Source organism: Megascapheus bottae, chromosome 1, assembly GCF_031878675.1.
Source record: "Megascapheus bottae isolate mThoBot1 chromosome 1, mThoBot2.hap1, whole genome shotgun sequence".
NCBI lineage: Eukaryota > Metazoa > Chordata > Mammalia > Rodentia > Geomyidae > Megascapheus > Megascapheus bottae.
The window spans coordinates 54,804,619-54,819,563 of NC_143509.1; the positions used below are offsets into that span (position 1 = coordinate 54,804,619).

At 48.9% G+C, this 14,945-nt stretch overlaps 2 protein-coding genes across 3 annotated transcripts in view; both read left to right on the plus strand.

Moving 5' to 3' along the window:
- Window positions 1-4,777: 4,777 nt before the first annotated feature.
- LOC150069214 (uncharacterized) lies at window positions 4,778-12,789 on the plus strand. Its single transcript, XM_090344860.1, has 3 exons — window positions 4,778-5,070; window positions 11,986-12,116; window positions 12,359-12,789. Exons 2-3 carry the CDS (start codon window positions 12,001-12,003, stop codon window positions 12,570-12,572), a joined length of 330 nt encoding a protein of 109 aa, XP_090200986.1. The 5' UTR covers window positions 4,778-5,070; window positions 11,986-12,000; the 3' UTR covers window positions 12,573-12,789.
- Window positions 5,456-14,945, plus strand: part of Osbpl11 (oxysterol binding protein like 11) — a 77,123-nt gene continuing 67,633 nt past the window's right edge. Inside the window, exon 1 of one of the 2 annotated variants that reach the window (XM_090344848.1) lies at window positions 5,456-5,564. Coding sequence is in view for 1 of the 2 variants with exons in the window: in XM_090344841.1 (XP_090200967.1) it covers window positions 13,391-13,566 (176 nt within the window). In the remaining variant the exon portion in view is untranslated. Of the gene's footprint in view, window positions 5,565-12,921; window positions 13,567-14,945 lie in introns of those variants that run through there. The other variant, XM_090344841.1, reaches the window with a different exon arrangement.

A 14,945-nucleotide genomic window follows, 5' to 3' on the forward strand; every position in this document is an offset into this window, starting at 1 on the left:
ATTGGTTCATGCTTCTCCCTCACCATTTAGGTATCTTTCATCATTTTTTGTTGTTTAGGGCCTAGGTGCTGTCCCTGAGCTCTTTTGCCCAAGCCTAGCAGTCTACCACTTTTGGACCACAGCTCCACTTCGGGTTTCCTTGTGGGTGATTGGAGATAAGAGTGTCTTGAACTTTCTTGACTGGGCTGGCTTTGAATTGCATTCCTCAGATCTCAGCCTCATAAGTAGCCAGGATTAAGGCATGAGTTACCAGGAACCGGCTTTTTGGTCACTTTTGCTGTATTATACTATACAGATGCCAATCTGCCATTGCTCACTGTGAAATCTATCTAGCACCCATGACTCTACTAGGCATCTCATTTCTCTGGCTGTAATTAGCTCACTGTAAGTAAGAAACAGGTATTTCACCCAAGCTAGGAATTGGGATTTGTGAATTAGACAGCTGTCACCCTGAACTGGCTGGAAACACACCATGGCGCCCTGAGGAGACTTCAACAACCATCAGTCTGTCAGATTAGGATGGGGAAGGTGAGGAGCAGCAGCAGGTTTGCAGGGAAATGTCCCCAGTAGTTTTAAAGCTTCCTGTTGTAGGCCCTGCAGACAGCTGTATTGTATTCCTGCCTTTAGATTCATGAGATAGCCTTCTATATATCCTTATTTTTTTAATCTTCATTTTCCATTTCAGCCAACTTTAATTGAATTCTATTATGTCAGCTAAACAAGTTCAGCCAATTTAAAAGCAAAGATCTTTGGGGAATGCAGGTTCCAGAATTAGTCTTGGAGAAAAGCCATTTAGTATGCTGCTGGGCAGTCTCAGCTCTTCTTGCTGAGCAGAAGCCTGGAAACTTGGATGACCAAGTCCTCCACCATTGGATGGTGCCCAGGAGGGAGCCTAAGGAAAACTATGCATCAACACAGACTTCTCTGAAGTTATCTTTCTTTTTTTTTTTTTTTTTTTGCCAGTCCTGGTCTTGAGCTCAGGGCCTGAGCACTGTCCTTGGACTTTCTCAAGGCTAGAGCTCTACCACTTGAGCCTCAGCACCACTTCCGGCTTTTTTCTATGTATGTGGTACCGAAGAATCGAACCCGGGTCTTCATGCATGCTAGGCAAGCACTTTAACCACTAAGCCAGACTCCCGGCCCTGAAGTTATCTTTTAAAAAAGATAGAGAGAGAGAGAGAGAGAGAGAGAGAGAGAGAGAGAGAGAGAGAGAGAGAGAGAGAGAGAGAGAAGAAGAAGAAGAAGAAGAAGAAGAAGAAGAAGAAGAAGGAGGAGGAGGAGGAGGAGGAGGAGGAGGAGGAGGAGGAGGAGGAGGAGGAGGAGGAGGAGGAGGAGGAAGAGGAAGAGGAAGAGGAAGAGGAAGAGGAGGAGGAGGAGGAGGCTGAGGACCGAGAATGTGGCTTAGTGGTAGAGTGTTTGCCTAGCACACAAAGCCCAGGGTTCAATTCTTCAGTACCACATAAACAGGAAAAGCTGGAAGTGGGCCTGTGCCTCAAGTAAGTGGTAGAGTGCTAGCCTTGAACAAAACCAGCCCAGGGACAGTGCCCAGGCCCTGAGTTCAAGCCCCAGGATGGGCAAAAAAAGAATTTGCTGCCAGATTCAGATTCTGCCTTCTGATGCTTAATCTTGTCATTGTCCTAGGGACTTAAATGTCCAACATACTTTTAATTGATAAGCATTGATCACATGCACTGCTCAACTTTACTTCCCCTTGGCATTTTTTTTAACTTAGTTGTATCTTTTACCTTGTGAAAAAACAATTTACTACTGGACTCCCTACCAGTTTCTGCTCTTGCTTCTTGTCTGTTTAATTTAGGGTCCAAATTATGACAAATCACTTGGAAAATACCTTGAAATCTCTTGACCATGTTTGGTTTGTCCTTGCTAGTACATGTAGCTATGCATATAAAATACATATACAATATACATGTACTTAAACGAGACCTGCACCATTTTCATGATAATGAGCAGCTATGTGACTCATGAAACCATCAGACAGCTCACAGGACATAGTCCCCAGACTTAATCAGAGGCTCCACTCAGCCAGCATGAGTTCTCCATTCATCCTTTAGCTCCTCTAAGTGCCTGTTCCAACACACCTTTGATCACTCAACTGTCCACATGCAAGTCTTCCAGGGGCAGTAATGGGCCAGGACAGGATGCCAGAGGCCCATGTGTGTGAGTACTCCAGGACCTGGTGGTGTGAGGTCTAGACACGTGCACACATGACTACTGGAGGCCATGGGCAGGGTAGCAGAATCTCTGTGGGAAGGGTCCTTTTTCTCTGTCTAGCCAGGTTCTTTTCTGCTCACTTTCCCCCCTATTGTTTCTTAGTCAAAATGCTGGAGATTGGTAGGGCTAGAAATGCAGAGAATCCAGATTCTGGTCCTGCTTCCCAGAACAAGCTGTCCTCCTAGCTCCCTTCTTGGCACAATCTTGTCTCTCATTGCCTATCCAGCCAAGTAGGGAGTAAGGGAGAGCTGTGTCTCTTGATGCCAGAACTGGAACACCAAGTACCCCCAAACCTCTTGTGTAGCAGATGGGCAGCTTATCTTTTAGATAGATATTCGTGGACTCCCCTGAGAACTGGATGACCGGAGGTAACCTTGTTTCTGTAGAAACTGTCATTAGGAGTTTAAATGACTGGCTTTGTCAATAAGCTTCACAATCCACAGGCTATGCCAACAGTGGAGAGTGCTTGGCAGGAGCTAAAAAGAACTGCTGTCACTTTGGCATACATTGCAGAAAAGAATACAGACCCAGTCTGGCACTGGTGGCTCACACCTGCAATCCTAGCTACTCATGAGGCCGAGATCTGAGGATCACCATTCAAAGCCAGCCCAGGCAGGAAAGGGCATAAGACTCATATCTCCAATTAACCACCAGAAAAGTGGAGCTCTGACTGAAAGTAGTAGACTGCCGGCCTTGAGCAAAAAAGCCCAGGGACAGCGTCCAGGACCTGAGTTCAAACACCATGACCGATAATCATCATCATTATAACTACTACTAATAATAATAAATACAAAGCCAGGGGAGAGAAGTCTTTTCTTTCAAAAAAATTTATTCTGTAAAATTCCCCTGCCCCCCAAGAAAGAAATAGTTACAGTATATTTGCCAAAATAATTTTATATAAAGAAATCAAATGCTTGTATAAAACCAAAGGGAAAGCTGGGCACGATGGTTCACACCTGTAATCCTAGCTACTCAGAAGATCTGATTGTGGTTTACAGCCAGCCTGGGCATTAAAAATAGTCTGTGAGACCCTTATCTCCAGTTAACCACCAGAAAACAAGAAATGGCTCAAGAGCTCAAGGGGTAGTGTGGTAGCCTTGAGCTAAAGAGTTCAGGGACAATACCCAGACCAAGGCGCAGGCCAGTAGCTCTGAGCTGAAGAGATCAGGCCCAGGGTTCAAGTCCCACGATCAACAGACAAAACAAAAACAAACCAAGAGGAATTAACCAATGATTCCAAATATTCCAAACCAAGTACATTAAATTATTAGTAAAATAAAAATGTAGACAGTATAATTCTTAACTACATATCAGTTGACATTTATCAAGTTCTAATTATATAGCAACAAGAAGAAGGAGGAGGAGGAGGAGGGGGAGGGAGAGGGAGATGGAAGGAGGAGAGGAAGAGGAGGAGGAGGAGGAGGGGGGAGGTGGGTAGTAGGAGTAAAAACAACAACGTTCAATATCTCAGTCCTCAAACCACAAAGCTGGGAGTTTGGGGATGTAACTCACTCCCAGAGAGTCCTAGCCTATCATGTGTAAGGCCCTGGGCTCTGTCCACTAGCACAAAATCAAAACCAAAACACAGCAACCTCAAAGCCCCAAATCAACCAACGAAAACAACAAAAAAAAAAATTCACCATGAGGGCACAAATGTAAAGTCTCCCAGTCCTACAGTAGAATTAGTCCAGCATGTCCGAAGACCTTAAGTCCAAAAGAAAAACGTTTTACAGGGCACGGGGTTAAGGTCTGCAGTCCCAGTGTGGCTAAGGAGGCCCATTAGCTGGAGTGCGAAGGGGTCCAACCCCACGAGCACTGCGAAGCCTCACCATACTTGGCAGCCTAGCTGTAGAAGTGGAGGGAAGGCTCCTGTGGGCTTCTCCATGATGGGGAGAAGGGGACATTTAGCAGTGTCAGCACAGTGGAAAAAAAACCAGCACAGCATGAAGGACCACTGGCCAAAGCCTTTTGTGCTGTTCAGAATGCTGTGGGCACAGCCCATCCTCTAGGGCTGAGACTGTAGCTCAGTCATGGAGGGGCTTGCTCGGTGCTCAGGAAGTCCTGGGTTCCATGCAAAATAGGGCCAATTCCGAGGCTTCTCAAGTCTGATGTGTCCTCTCCTCACGGTCAGCATCTCATGGACAATGTCTTGGGATACGGGTGGGTGTTGAGTCAGAGAGCAGGACTCCCCAAAGGGGTAGAGGGCTGAGAGAAGCTTGGGGTAGTGAGCGAATTACACCCTGTGAAGAGAGATCGCTGACGTGCAGCCGTGGAGGTCAGGGGACGGCTGTGGCCGTGGCTGAGAACCGGGCGGTGGTGGAGAGCTCTGGATGTGGTTCGAGTGAGACCTTCAGCTGCTGCTGCCACTCCAGCGGTAGTTGGCATTGGGCCTTGAGCTTGGGCAAGGCCCTCTGTGGCTGCTGCTGGGATTCCAGCACCGGGAGGCATTGGGCCTCCAACTGGGGAAAGGACTGCACTGGCTGCATTAGGGTTGGGCCTCTAGCTGCCACTCTGAGTGGCACCGGGCTTCTCAGTGCAGCCTTGACCCCAGCTCTGGTTGTGGTTCGGCCTCCTGCTCTGGATGGCACTGGGTTTTCACTTGTGGCAGGGACCGCGGCTGAGTGTGGAACCCCAGGAGAAGCTGTGAATGGGGCTCTGACTGAGCCCTTCTGAAAGTTGTACTCAAGCAAGGCCAATGCCCGACCCGGTCTGGAGCAGAGGGACTCCGTAATTTGTAAGAAAGTTCAAGTCCTGGATACAGAGGAATAGAAGTAAGCTGGGTGTGCCCACGATGCAGGATCCACGTCTGCCGAGGCTGGGATAGGGCAACCGGCTCAGGTTGGCTTTGGGGCTCGGGCTGTGGTTGGGCTCTGGGCTCTGGGCGGCATCGGGCGTCCAGGAGAGGTCGGGGTTGGGCCTCTAGTTGAGGCCGCAGGTCTGGTCGGCAATGGAGCTCCAGCTGTGGTTGGGCCTCTGGCTGCGGCTGGGTCTGGAGCAGGAGGGTCGTCTGAGGCTGCGGCAGTTGGGACGCCTTCCTGCGGTTGGGTTTGGAGCTCCCGAGCCTCCCAGGGCCACACGCTTCTGGAGATGAGCCTGACTTCTGGGAGCAGAGCCAAAGGCCTGGTTTCAGAGGAGTGATGGAAACCCCGGTGCTGCGGGTGTGAGGGACGGGCTCCAGCTGAGCTCGGCCCGGCCCTGGGGGATGAGGGAGCAGCGTGGTCCAATTCCACTTCCGATAACTGGCCTGTCTTCCTAGCCCGACGGTTCTTGAACCACATCTGCACTCTCAACCTGGTCAAGTTCAGCTTTTCCGCCAGTTGCACTATCTGACGGTACGTGGGGTACTTCGTGCTCCTAAAAGTAGCTTCCAGCACTTTCTTCTGGCCTTCACTGAGAGCTGAGCAGGGCTGCTCTGAGGGGCCTGGGATAGGGAGGGAGCCTGAGTCTGAAGACACTGGGGTATCTAGAGCATCTGAGGGACATATTAGGACGACTTGAGTACGTTGGGATCCTGAGGGAGCTAAAGGATCGACAATGCTCGGTGGGTCTCGGGCAGCTGAGAGATGGGGGGGTGGTAGGGAGGCCAGAGAAAATTGGTGTTCTGAGGGAGCTGGAAATGCAGACACCACAGAACCTGTGGTAACTGAAGGATGTGAGGGTGGTTGGAGGATCAGAGACAATTGGTGTTCTGGCGGAGCTGCAGATGCAGACATTGGGGTATCTGGGGCAACTGAGAGACGTCGAGGTGGTAGGAGGATCAGAGACAATTGGTGTTCTGGGGGAGCTGCAAATGCAGACATTGGGGTATCTGGGGCAACTGAGAGATGGCCGGGTGGTAGGGGGACCAGAGGAAATTGGTGTTCTGGGGGAGCTACAAATGCAGACATTGGGGTATCTGGGGCAACTGAGAGACGTCGGGGTGGTAGGGGGACCAGAGGAAATTGGTGTTCTGGGGGAGCTGCAAATGCAGACATTGGGGTATCTGGGGCAACTGAGAGACGTCGAGGTGGTTGGGGGACCAGAGGAAATTGGTGTTCTGGGGGAGCTGCAAATGCAGACATAGGGGTACCTGGGGTAACTGGTGGTAGGGGAAGCAGAGACAATTGGCGTCCTGAGGGAAGGAGAGAATTTGCAGGCACTGGAGGATCTATGGGCACTTGGGCACTTGGAATGTGTGAGGGCACTTGGGAGCCTGAAGTAAATTGAGAGTCCATGTGAACTGGGGGCCTTGCCTGGAGTGGGTCTTCCTGAAGTCCTGCAAGTCCTTGTATTCTTGTATCTTGTCCAGTGCCTTGTGTCCCCTGCTCAGCTCAGTGGCCTGCTGCTCTCCTTAGCTCCCCACGTCCCCTCAGCTGGACAACTTAGCCCCACTTCTCTTTAATTTGATTCCTCCTCAACTCAGCACTGCTCATGTGCAACAGATTCTGCCGGTTTTCCTCTTACTGAGTGGGGTAAAGTCTCAATTATATATGGGTTAGTTCTAAGATGAACCCAAGTGGGGAAAATGAAAGTGACGCTTGGTGAATATGTAGAATATGTGAATATGTGCACAGCTATGACCTCAGGCACTTGAGAAGCTAAGGCAGGAGAATTACTAGTTCAAGGCCAAGTGAGGATACATGGTGAGACCATGCCTAAATAAAATAAAACAGAGGAGTTAAGTGACAGACAATACTCCACAGTACCATGTGTCGCTCTGGGAACAAATACCAATGTAAAGCCACCAAAGAAAGACACATGTAAAAGTACTAAGGAGGAAGTTTCACATGGAACAGGAAGTAAAAAGAAAAGCCAACCCAGAAGACAGGTGGGAATCCTCTGTAAATTTAGCTTTAAACAACTTTCTAGGATGCCACTGGGAAGAGGGCTCAAATGAATTCTATCTACAAAGATTAAGTCCACCTTTCTTTCTTTACCTGAAATAGTGGGAGAAGATGATGAACATCATATGATACTTCACGTTCCTCTCTCTGACTCCAGCAGGTTTTAGGATTTCCTGTCCCTCCATTGTATGTGAGGAAGATACATTTTAAAGTATATTATTTTGTTGTACCTATACACAATGGAATTTTATTTATTATTATTATTATTGCCAGTTCTGGGCTTGAGCTCAGGGCCTGAGCACTGTCCTTGGGTTTTCTCAAGGCTAGAGCTCTACCACTTGAGCCATAACAACACTTTTGGCTTTTTTTTCTGTGTATGTGGTACCAAGGAATCAAACCCCAGTCTTTGTGCATGCTAGGCAAGCACTCTACCACTAGGCCAAACTCCCAGCCCCCACAATGGAATTTTAAACAGGCATTAGAAAGAATAAAATTATGCCATTTGTAGGGAAATGGATGGGATTATAATAAAAATCTGTTAATTGAGGTAAGCAATGCTCAGAGAGACAAAAGGCATGTTTTCTCTGATATGCAGAAATTAGATCTAAAATACACTGGGATATGATAAATTTTACAGGATTCTAGACAAACACAGTGAGACCAAAGAGAAACACAGAGGTGTAATTTGTATGTTTATGCCTACACTTGGGTTCTTTTTTTTTTTTTTTTGATTGTGAGACTTGAACTCTGGGCCTGGGCCCTGTCCCTGAGCTCTTCAGCTCATGGCTACCGCCCTACCCCTTGAGCCACCGCCCTACTTCCAGTTTTCTGGTGATTAATTAGAGATAAGAGCCTCATGGACTTTTTAGTGTCAGCCTTTGAACCGAGATCCTTAGATCTCAGCCTCCTGAGTAGGTAGGATTGCGGGCATGAGCCACCACACTCAGCTTTACACTTGCATTCTTGCTTGGCTTATTTCCATTCAAGTTTGGTGCTCTACCACTTGAGCCACACGTCCATTTCCAGCTCTTTCTTGTATTATTGGAGTTAAGAGTTTCAGATTTCTTTGCACAGGCTTGCTTTGAACCAGGATCATCAGATCTCAGTCTCCTGAGAAGCTAGAATTGCAGATGAGCCCCTGTCACCTGCTTATAATACAATTTTAAGAGCTAAGTTTACTGCCTATAAGGTAATAAGTGATATAATTTTAAGCTCCATGGAGGATTCAGAGGAAAGGCACAAAGGACAAAGAAACAATGGGTGCAAGAAATTTATTTTATCCAAATGCAAGCACAGCTCTTTTCTATCCTGTACCTAAATTGCATTTTTTTCACTTCCTCTACAAGCTTTGAGCTTAGCAGCCAGTACCTCCAGTGAAATGCTGCTGTTTTGGAGCCCTATAGCTGAATCATCCTGCTGGGCTGGGGAGGGAGGGCTAGGGGTATGTGAGGCTCCTAATTGAGACTTTGCATTCCTTTAGGAATATGAACATCTTCCTTCCTTCCCTCTTTCCTTCCTTCCTTCTTTCTTCCTTTCTTTCCTCTCCCTCCTTTCTTTCTTTCCTTGCCTCCCTCCCTATCTCCATGTCTCAGATTCCTAGAGAAAGCAGGCCTCTTGTGCGTTAGGGAAGAAAACCACATTTTCCTTTCCTTCTCTGCATTGAGTTAAAAGAGTACATAAAAAAGTGAAAATGAGGCTTAAAAAAGAAAAGTGAGAATGAGACTTAGTGATAGGGTGCTTGCCTAGCATGCCTGAAGCTACCTCAGTACCACATAAACAGAAAAAGTGGGAAATGGCACCATGGCTCAAGTAAAAACAACAACAAAAACAAAAAACTCAGAGACAGTGCCCAGGCCCTGAGTTCAAGCCCCAGGACTGGCAATAAAGTGACCAGCTTAGCCATGTGCTAGTTGCTCATGTCTATAATCCTTGCTACTCAGGAGTCTGAGATCCAAGGATAATTCCTTGAAGCCAGCCCTGACAAACAGTTTATCAGATTCTTCTCTCCAATAACTACCAAAAAACCTGGAAGTGGAGCTGTGTTTTTAGTGGTAGAGCTCTAGCCTTGAACAAAAGAAGTTCAGGCCCTAAATTCAAGCTCCAGGACCAGGAAAAAATAAAAATAAAGGCTGGGAGTTGGGCACAGCGGCTCACACCTGTAATCCTAGCCATTCAGGAGGCTGAGATATGAGGATCAACGTTCAAAGCCAGGCCGGGCACAAAAGGACCTGAGACTCTTATCTCCAATTAACCTCTAGAAAACAGGAAGTGGGGCTTGGCTCAAGGGTAGGACAGTAGCCTTAAGCTGAAGAGCTCAAGAACAATGTCCAGGCTCAGGGGTAGGTTGGTAGCCTTGAGCTGAAGAACTCAGGGACAGCTCCCAAGTCGAGTCCAAGCCCCATGACCCACAAAAAAAAAAAAGGCTGGAAGTATAGTCTGTAGAGTGCTTGCCTAGCATGCATGAAGCCCTGAATTCAATTCATTGGTACTACATACATAGAAAAAGTTAGAAGTTGTGGCTCAACTGGTAGAGCTCTATAGTTTTGAGAAAGCCCAAGGACAGTGCTCAGGCTCTGAGTTCAAGCCCCAGGACTGGCAAAAAAAAAAGCAGTTTAAAAAACAAAAATAAAAACAGTCAGCTGACCAGTTTTCAGTGCTAACTAGAGGCCAGAATTTAACATTTTCTATGTGTCTTTTTGTTTCATTCTGTTTGTGTTTTGCAAAGGAAAACTGAGGCTCATCAACAGTAGCCTGCTCAAATATCACACACACACTCTCACAATGTGACGCTGCCAGGATTTTGTTGCCAAAGTATATTCTTTCCCTGTCCCTACCCTCAGTGTTAGGGGTTGAACCTGGAGCCTCACATACATGAGGCAAATGCTCTACCACTGAGTTACTACTCCAGTTCTCCAAAATGTATATTTCCTAATCTACTATAGCATAGCCATTCACTCACCCAACACATGTGTCAAGCAATACCCAAGTTCCAAAGATAGAAGAGTGGAAGGAACTTGTTGCTGGTGGAGCTTCCATTTCAGTAATTCACAACAGGCACATTGTGTATTCAGAAAATGTCCAACAAAACATCTAATGTCAGATGATCGAGTGGTAAGCCTAGGAAGTTTGAGGGCCTGGGTCCAGTCTCTAGTACTGAAAAAAAAAGAAAAAAGAAAAGGTCTCAGAGGGGCTGGAAGCATAACCTAGTTGTAGAGTACTCACCTAGCATGCATGAAGCCCTGGGTTCAATTTCTTCCTACTACATACACAGAAAAAGCTGGAAGGGTCAATGTGGATCAGGTGGTAGAGCGTTAACTTTGAGCAAAAAGTGTCCAAGAACAGTGCTCAGGCCCTGAGTTCAAGCCCCAGGACTGGCAAAAAAAAAAAAGTCAGCTACTAGTAAAATCTAAAGCAGAGTTGAGGGATGGAGGGACTACTGCCCATACAGCGGCCAGGAAAGGCTTTATGGAGATGACCCTGAAGCTGATACCTGCATATTCTGACATCTACAATCTGGTGATTTCCAGTGATATCAATTAATATAGACATCTACAGATGCCAGTCCTGGGCTTGAGCTCAGGGCCTGAGCACTATCCTTGGGCTTTCTTAAGGCTAGAGCTCTACCTCTTGGGCCTCAGCACCATTTCTGGCTTTTTTCTATGTATATGGTACCAAGGAATCGAACCCAGGTCTTCGTGCATACTCGGCAAGCACTCTACCACTAGGCCACACTCCCGGCCCTTCAGAAATATGTTGAGTGGTATGTCTGCAGAGCTATCTAGCAGATGACCGCACACCCTCACCAAATACAACCATTCTTGTGTGTTCATGTATGTATGTGCCAGTACCATGGCTTAAACATGCTCTTATTTGGCTAGTTGTTTGCTTGCTCATGCCTGGTGTTCTACTAGTTGAGCAAAGCCTCCAGCCTGTCCTTTTGAGCCTGTATTTTTTTTTTATGTTTCCAGTAGCTACATCAGTTATGATTCCCATAGCCAGTCCCCAAATCTCCCCAACCACTAGAAGCAATGACAAAATAGTTTCAGCATCCTTAAAGCTTTTTTTTTTTTTTCTGGAAGTCCTGGGGTTTGAACTCAGGGCCTACGCACTGTCCTTGGACCCTTTCTTTTCTTTTTCTTTTCTTTTTTTTGCTCAAGGGTAGCAAAAAACAGCTGCCACTTGAGCCACAGGGCCACTTCTGGCTTTTTCTGTGTATGTGGTTTCCAGGAATTGAACCCAGGGATTCATGCTAAGGTGAGAATGCTACCCCTAAAAATTTTGAGTCCTTGTCCTTGAGTTGGCATGTTCCTTATCACACTTTTTATTACTGCTAAGACTGGGGTGGATCATTCTTTTCTTTTCCTTTTTTTTTTTGTGGGTCATGGGGCTTGAACTTGGCCTGAGTGCTGTCCCTGAGCCCTTCAGTTCAAGGCTACCATCCTACCCTTGAGCCAAGTCCCACTTTGCATTTTCTAGAGATTAATTGGAGATTAGAGGCTCAGGTACTTTTGTGCTGGGGATGGCTTTGAACCTTGATCTTCAGGTCTCAGCCTCCTGAGTAGCCAGGATTACAGGTGTGAGCCACCGCGCCCCCCATTTCTTTCTTTCTTTCTTTTTTTTTTTGTTCATCCTGGCACTTGAACTCTGGGCCTGAGCGTTGTCTCTGAACTCTTCCATTGAGCCACAGTGCCATTTCCTGTGTTTTGGTAATTAATTGTCGATAATAATCTCACTGACTTTTTAGTGCTGGTATTGAGCCTTGATCCTCAGATCTCAGCCTCCTGAGTTGTTAGGATTACAGGTGTGAGCCACCACGCCCGGCCTAGATAGGGTGGGTTATTTCTATGGTCCCACTAATTAGATCTTCACTTCAGTGTTGGACTGTGAAGACTAACTATAAATCCTAAATCACAATCATCTGTCGCAACAGCATTCATAAATACGAATGGCTAATGGTGTCTGGGAGTTTCAGAGGCGCATGGTCCGAGCTGGGATCCGTGACAGTGCTGGACCAGAAGTGGAGGGCTGCGCAAGAACTGTTGCAAATTCAATTCATCTGCAGTAAGTAGCCTCATCTGAGATACAGTGTGCATGCACTGCTCCTTCTAGCCCAAACCACTACCATTTCTCCCTTCGCTTGTATAACAGCTAAGTAGTCTCTCTCCTTCCCCGTTTCCTCATTAAAACGAATTCTCTATGTGCAGCTAGAATAGCCTAGTTTAATTGTTTAATGGATATTTATCGTGTCTAGCAGTAGCACCCTGCTTGCTACCCCTTGAGTATGTGAATCCTTGCTTTCCAAGAATGCGTGGAATGATTCCTCCAGTGGAAGGCCAGGACTTGGCTGCCAAGGCCGAGGTCAAAGTCCTCCGTCTTCCCTGCTCCACCGCTCTTCCTGTTTGCCGGCTCGGCGGGCTGGAGCCCAGGTCAGCGCGCGCCCCGCCCACTCCCAGAGACCCCGCCTCCTCCAGGGCCCGGTGCCCTCGCCAAAGATGGCGTCCGGCGCTTCGGCTCTGAGGGAAGTGAGCTCACGCTACTCCGGAAGGCGAGGCGGGGGAGCGAGAGCGAGCGAGTGACCCGCCGTGGGGCTGTGGGTGGGGCGGTGGCGGCGGCCCTAGCGTTTACGTTTGGAGCGGGAGCGAGCGGCGGCGCTGGGGGTTCGGCCGCTCCCGGGGACCCCGCGAGGACCAGGCCTGGAGGAGCTGCTGGAGGTGTCTCCGGACGCCGACGGCCGGAGGACAGGTGGCCCTGCGAGCCGGCGGCCCGCCCCCGCCGCCCCAGTCCGGCCCGGCCCGGCCCAGCCCGGCCCAGCCCGGCCCCGGGCTCCGCGCACCGGCTCAGGCCCCGGCCCTGCCCCGGGCTCCGCGCGCCGCCGGCCCCGGCCAGGCCTCGGGGCTGCGGCGGGAACCGCCGAGCGGGCTGGACGGGGCCTCCGCTGAGGGACCGTCGGGGAGCAGCGAGCCCCGGGGTCAGACCGCGGCCGCGTCCCTCGCCGCCTCCTCCTCGGCGCCGGCGGGGCCTCCTCCGGGTACGCCGCCCCGTCCTGCAGCTGGGTGATAGTTTTCTTTTCGCTCCCCTCGCTTTGGCCGAGAGGGCGGTCGCTCCGGGCTGCCCTCGCCCGCCGGAAAGTTTGGATGCCGGTGGGCATGCAGAGCCTCCCTTCGTGGACCGCTGGCGCGTCCCGCTGCCGCCGCGGACTCCACTAGAGGCATCGGTCGCCGTCGGAGTGCCGAGAAGGAGAAGAAAAGGGAGGGAACCCCCGGTCCCCTCTCCCGGGACGTCCCCGCCGAGGCCCTCTCCCCCGCGCCCCGCGGCGCGGCCACCTGGGAGTTAGGATGCAAGGGAGTGAGCCGGTGTCCAGCATGAAAGTGTCGGAGAGCGAAGGGAAGCTGGAGAGCCTGGCCGCGGCCGTCACTCCGAGCAAGCACGGCGGCGGCGGCGGCGGTGCGGGCGGAATCAGCAGCAGCAGCAGCAGCAGCCGCGGCGGCGGCGCTAAAGGCTGGCAGTACAGGTAAGGGTCCTGCTCGCCGGTGTGGTCTTGGGCTGCAGACTGCTGCCTGGTTATTTTGCAGAGGTTGGAAGGTCAAAGCTGTCCACCGGCTTCCACCGGCAGCTTGATCATGGTTCATCTGAACTTAGGACTTCACCTTTTTTCTTAGCAAGATTCGCTTCATAAATCCATTCAACAGGTACTCATGGAGCTGTATTGAGGAATTATAAAAATGGATCTTAAGAGCGGATTCTTGCTCTGGTTTTATTCTGTACCCACTTTTCTGTCTGACTTGCTTGCTTGCCTTTTTGCCATCTATCTAATCCAGACTGGGACTCGGAACTTTCTCTTTGGTTAGTCATCAGTCAACTGAGGACCGCCTCCAACCCCAAAGGTTGGGGTTCTTTTCTTTCTGTTTCCCCTCCCCCCCACACTTCTGCTTTTGCCTGTGTTGTAATTCGTTCACTACCCTGACTGTAAGGTGAGGAACTGTCTAACTCAGCTCTTTTTTTTTTTTTTTTTTTTTTGCCAGTCCTGGGCTTGAGCTCAGGGCCTGAGCACTGAGCACTGTTGGGCTTTTCTCAAGGCTAGCACTCTGCCACTTGAGCCACAGCACCACTTCCAGCCTTTTTCCATGTATGTGGTACTGAGGAATCGAACCTGGGTCTTTGTGCATGCTAGGCAAGCACTCTAGGCCAAACTTCCGGCCCCTAACTCAGCTCTTTCTTGAGCCTAGCAAATATAAGGTGCTCAAAACTTCATTTGCCCTGATGTTGCCATTGCCCAGAAAAGATGCTTACCCTCCCGGTGTTTGTGAGTTAGACTGATGGCCATAACAAACTAAAATGCATGGGCAAAGCAGGATAGACTACCTGCCTCTGCTACTCTAAACCTTATTCTGAACAGCTTTCAGTTTAAGTTGCTGGCCTCTGAAATACTGCCTGGACAAAGTCTACATTTCTTATTCTTTTTCTCCTTTTTTTCCCTCCTATTCTGGGGCTTGAACTCAGGGCCTGAGCACTGTCCTCGGGCTTTCTCAAAACTAGATCTCTACCACTTGAGCCAGAGCTTCTAACTTTTTCTGTGTATGTGGTACCAATGAATTGAACTCAGGGCTTCAAGCATGCTAGACTAGCACTCTACCACTAGGCCAAACTCCCAGCCCCAAGTCTACATTTTTAATTTTCATTAATGTGAATGAAAATTTAAAGGAACTACAGGAGTGCTAGAGTAATAAGCTTCATCTCTTCATTTTTTCCTCTTTTTGATTTTTGTTATGGGGGTAGATTTTGGTTCAAAAAAAATTTTTTTTTCTTTTTAATTTTGTGGATCATGGGGCTTAGACTCTGGGCCTGGGCACTGTCCCTGAGCTCTTCAACTCAAGGCTACCACCCTACCCC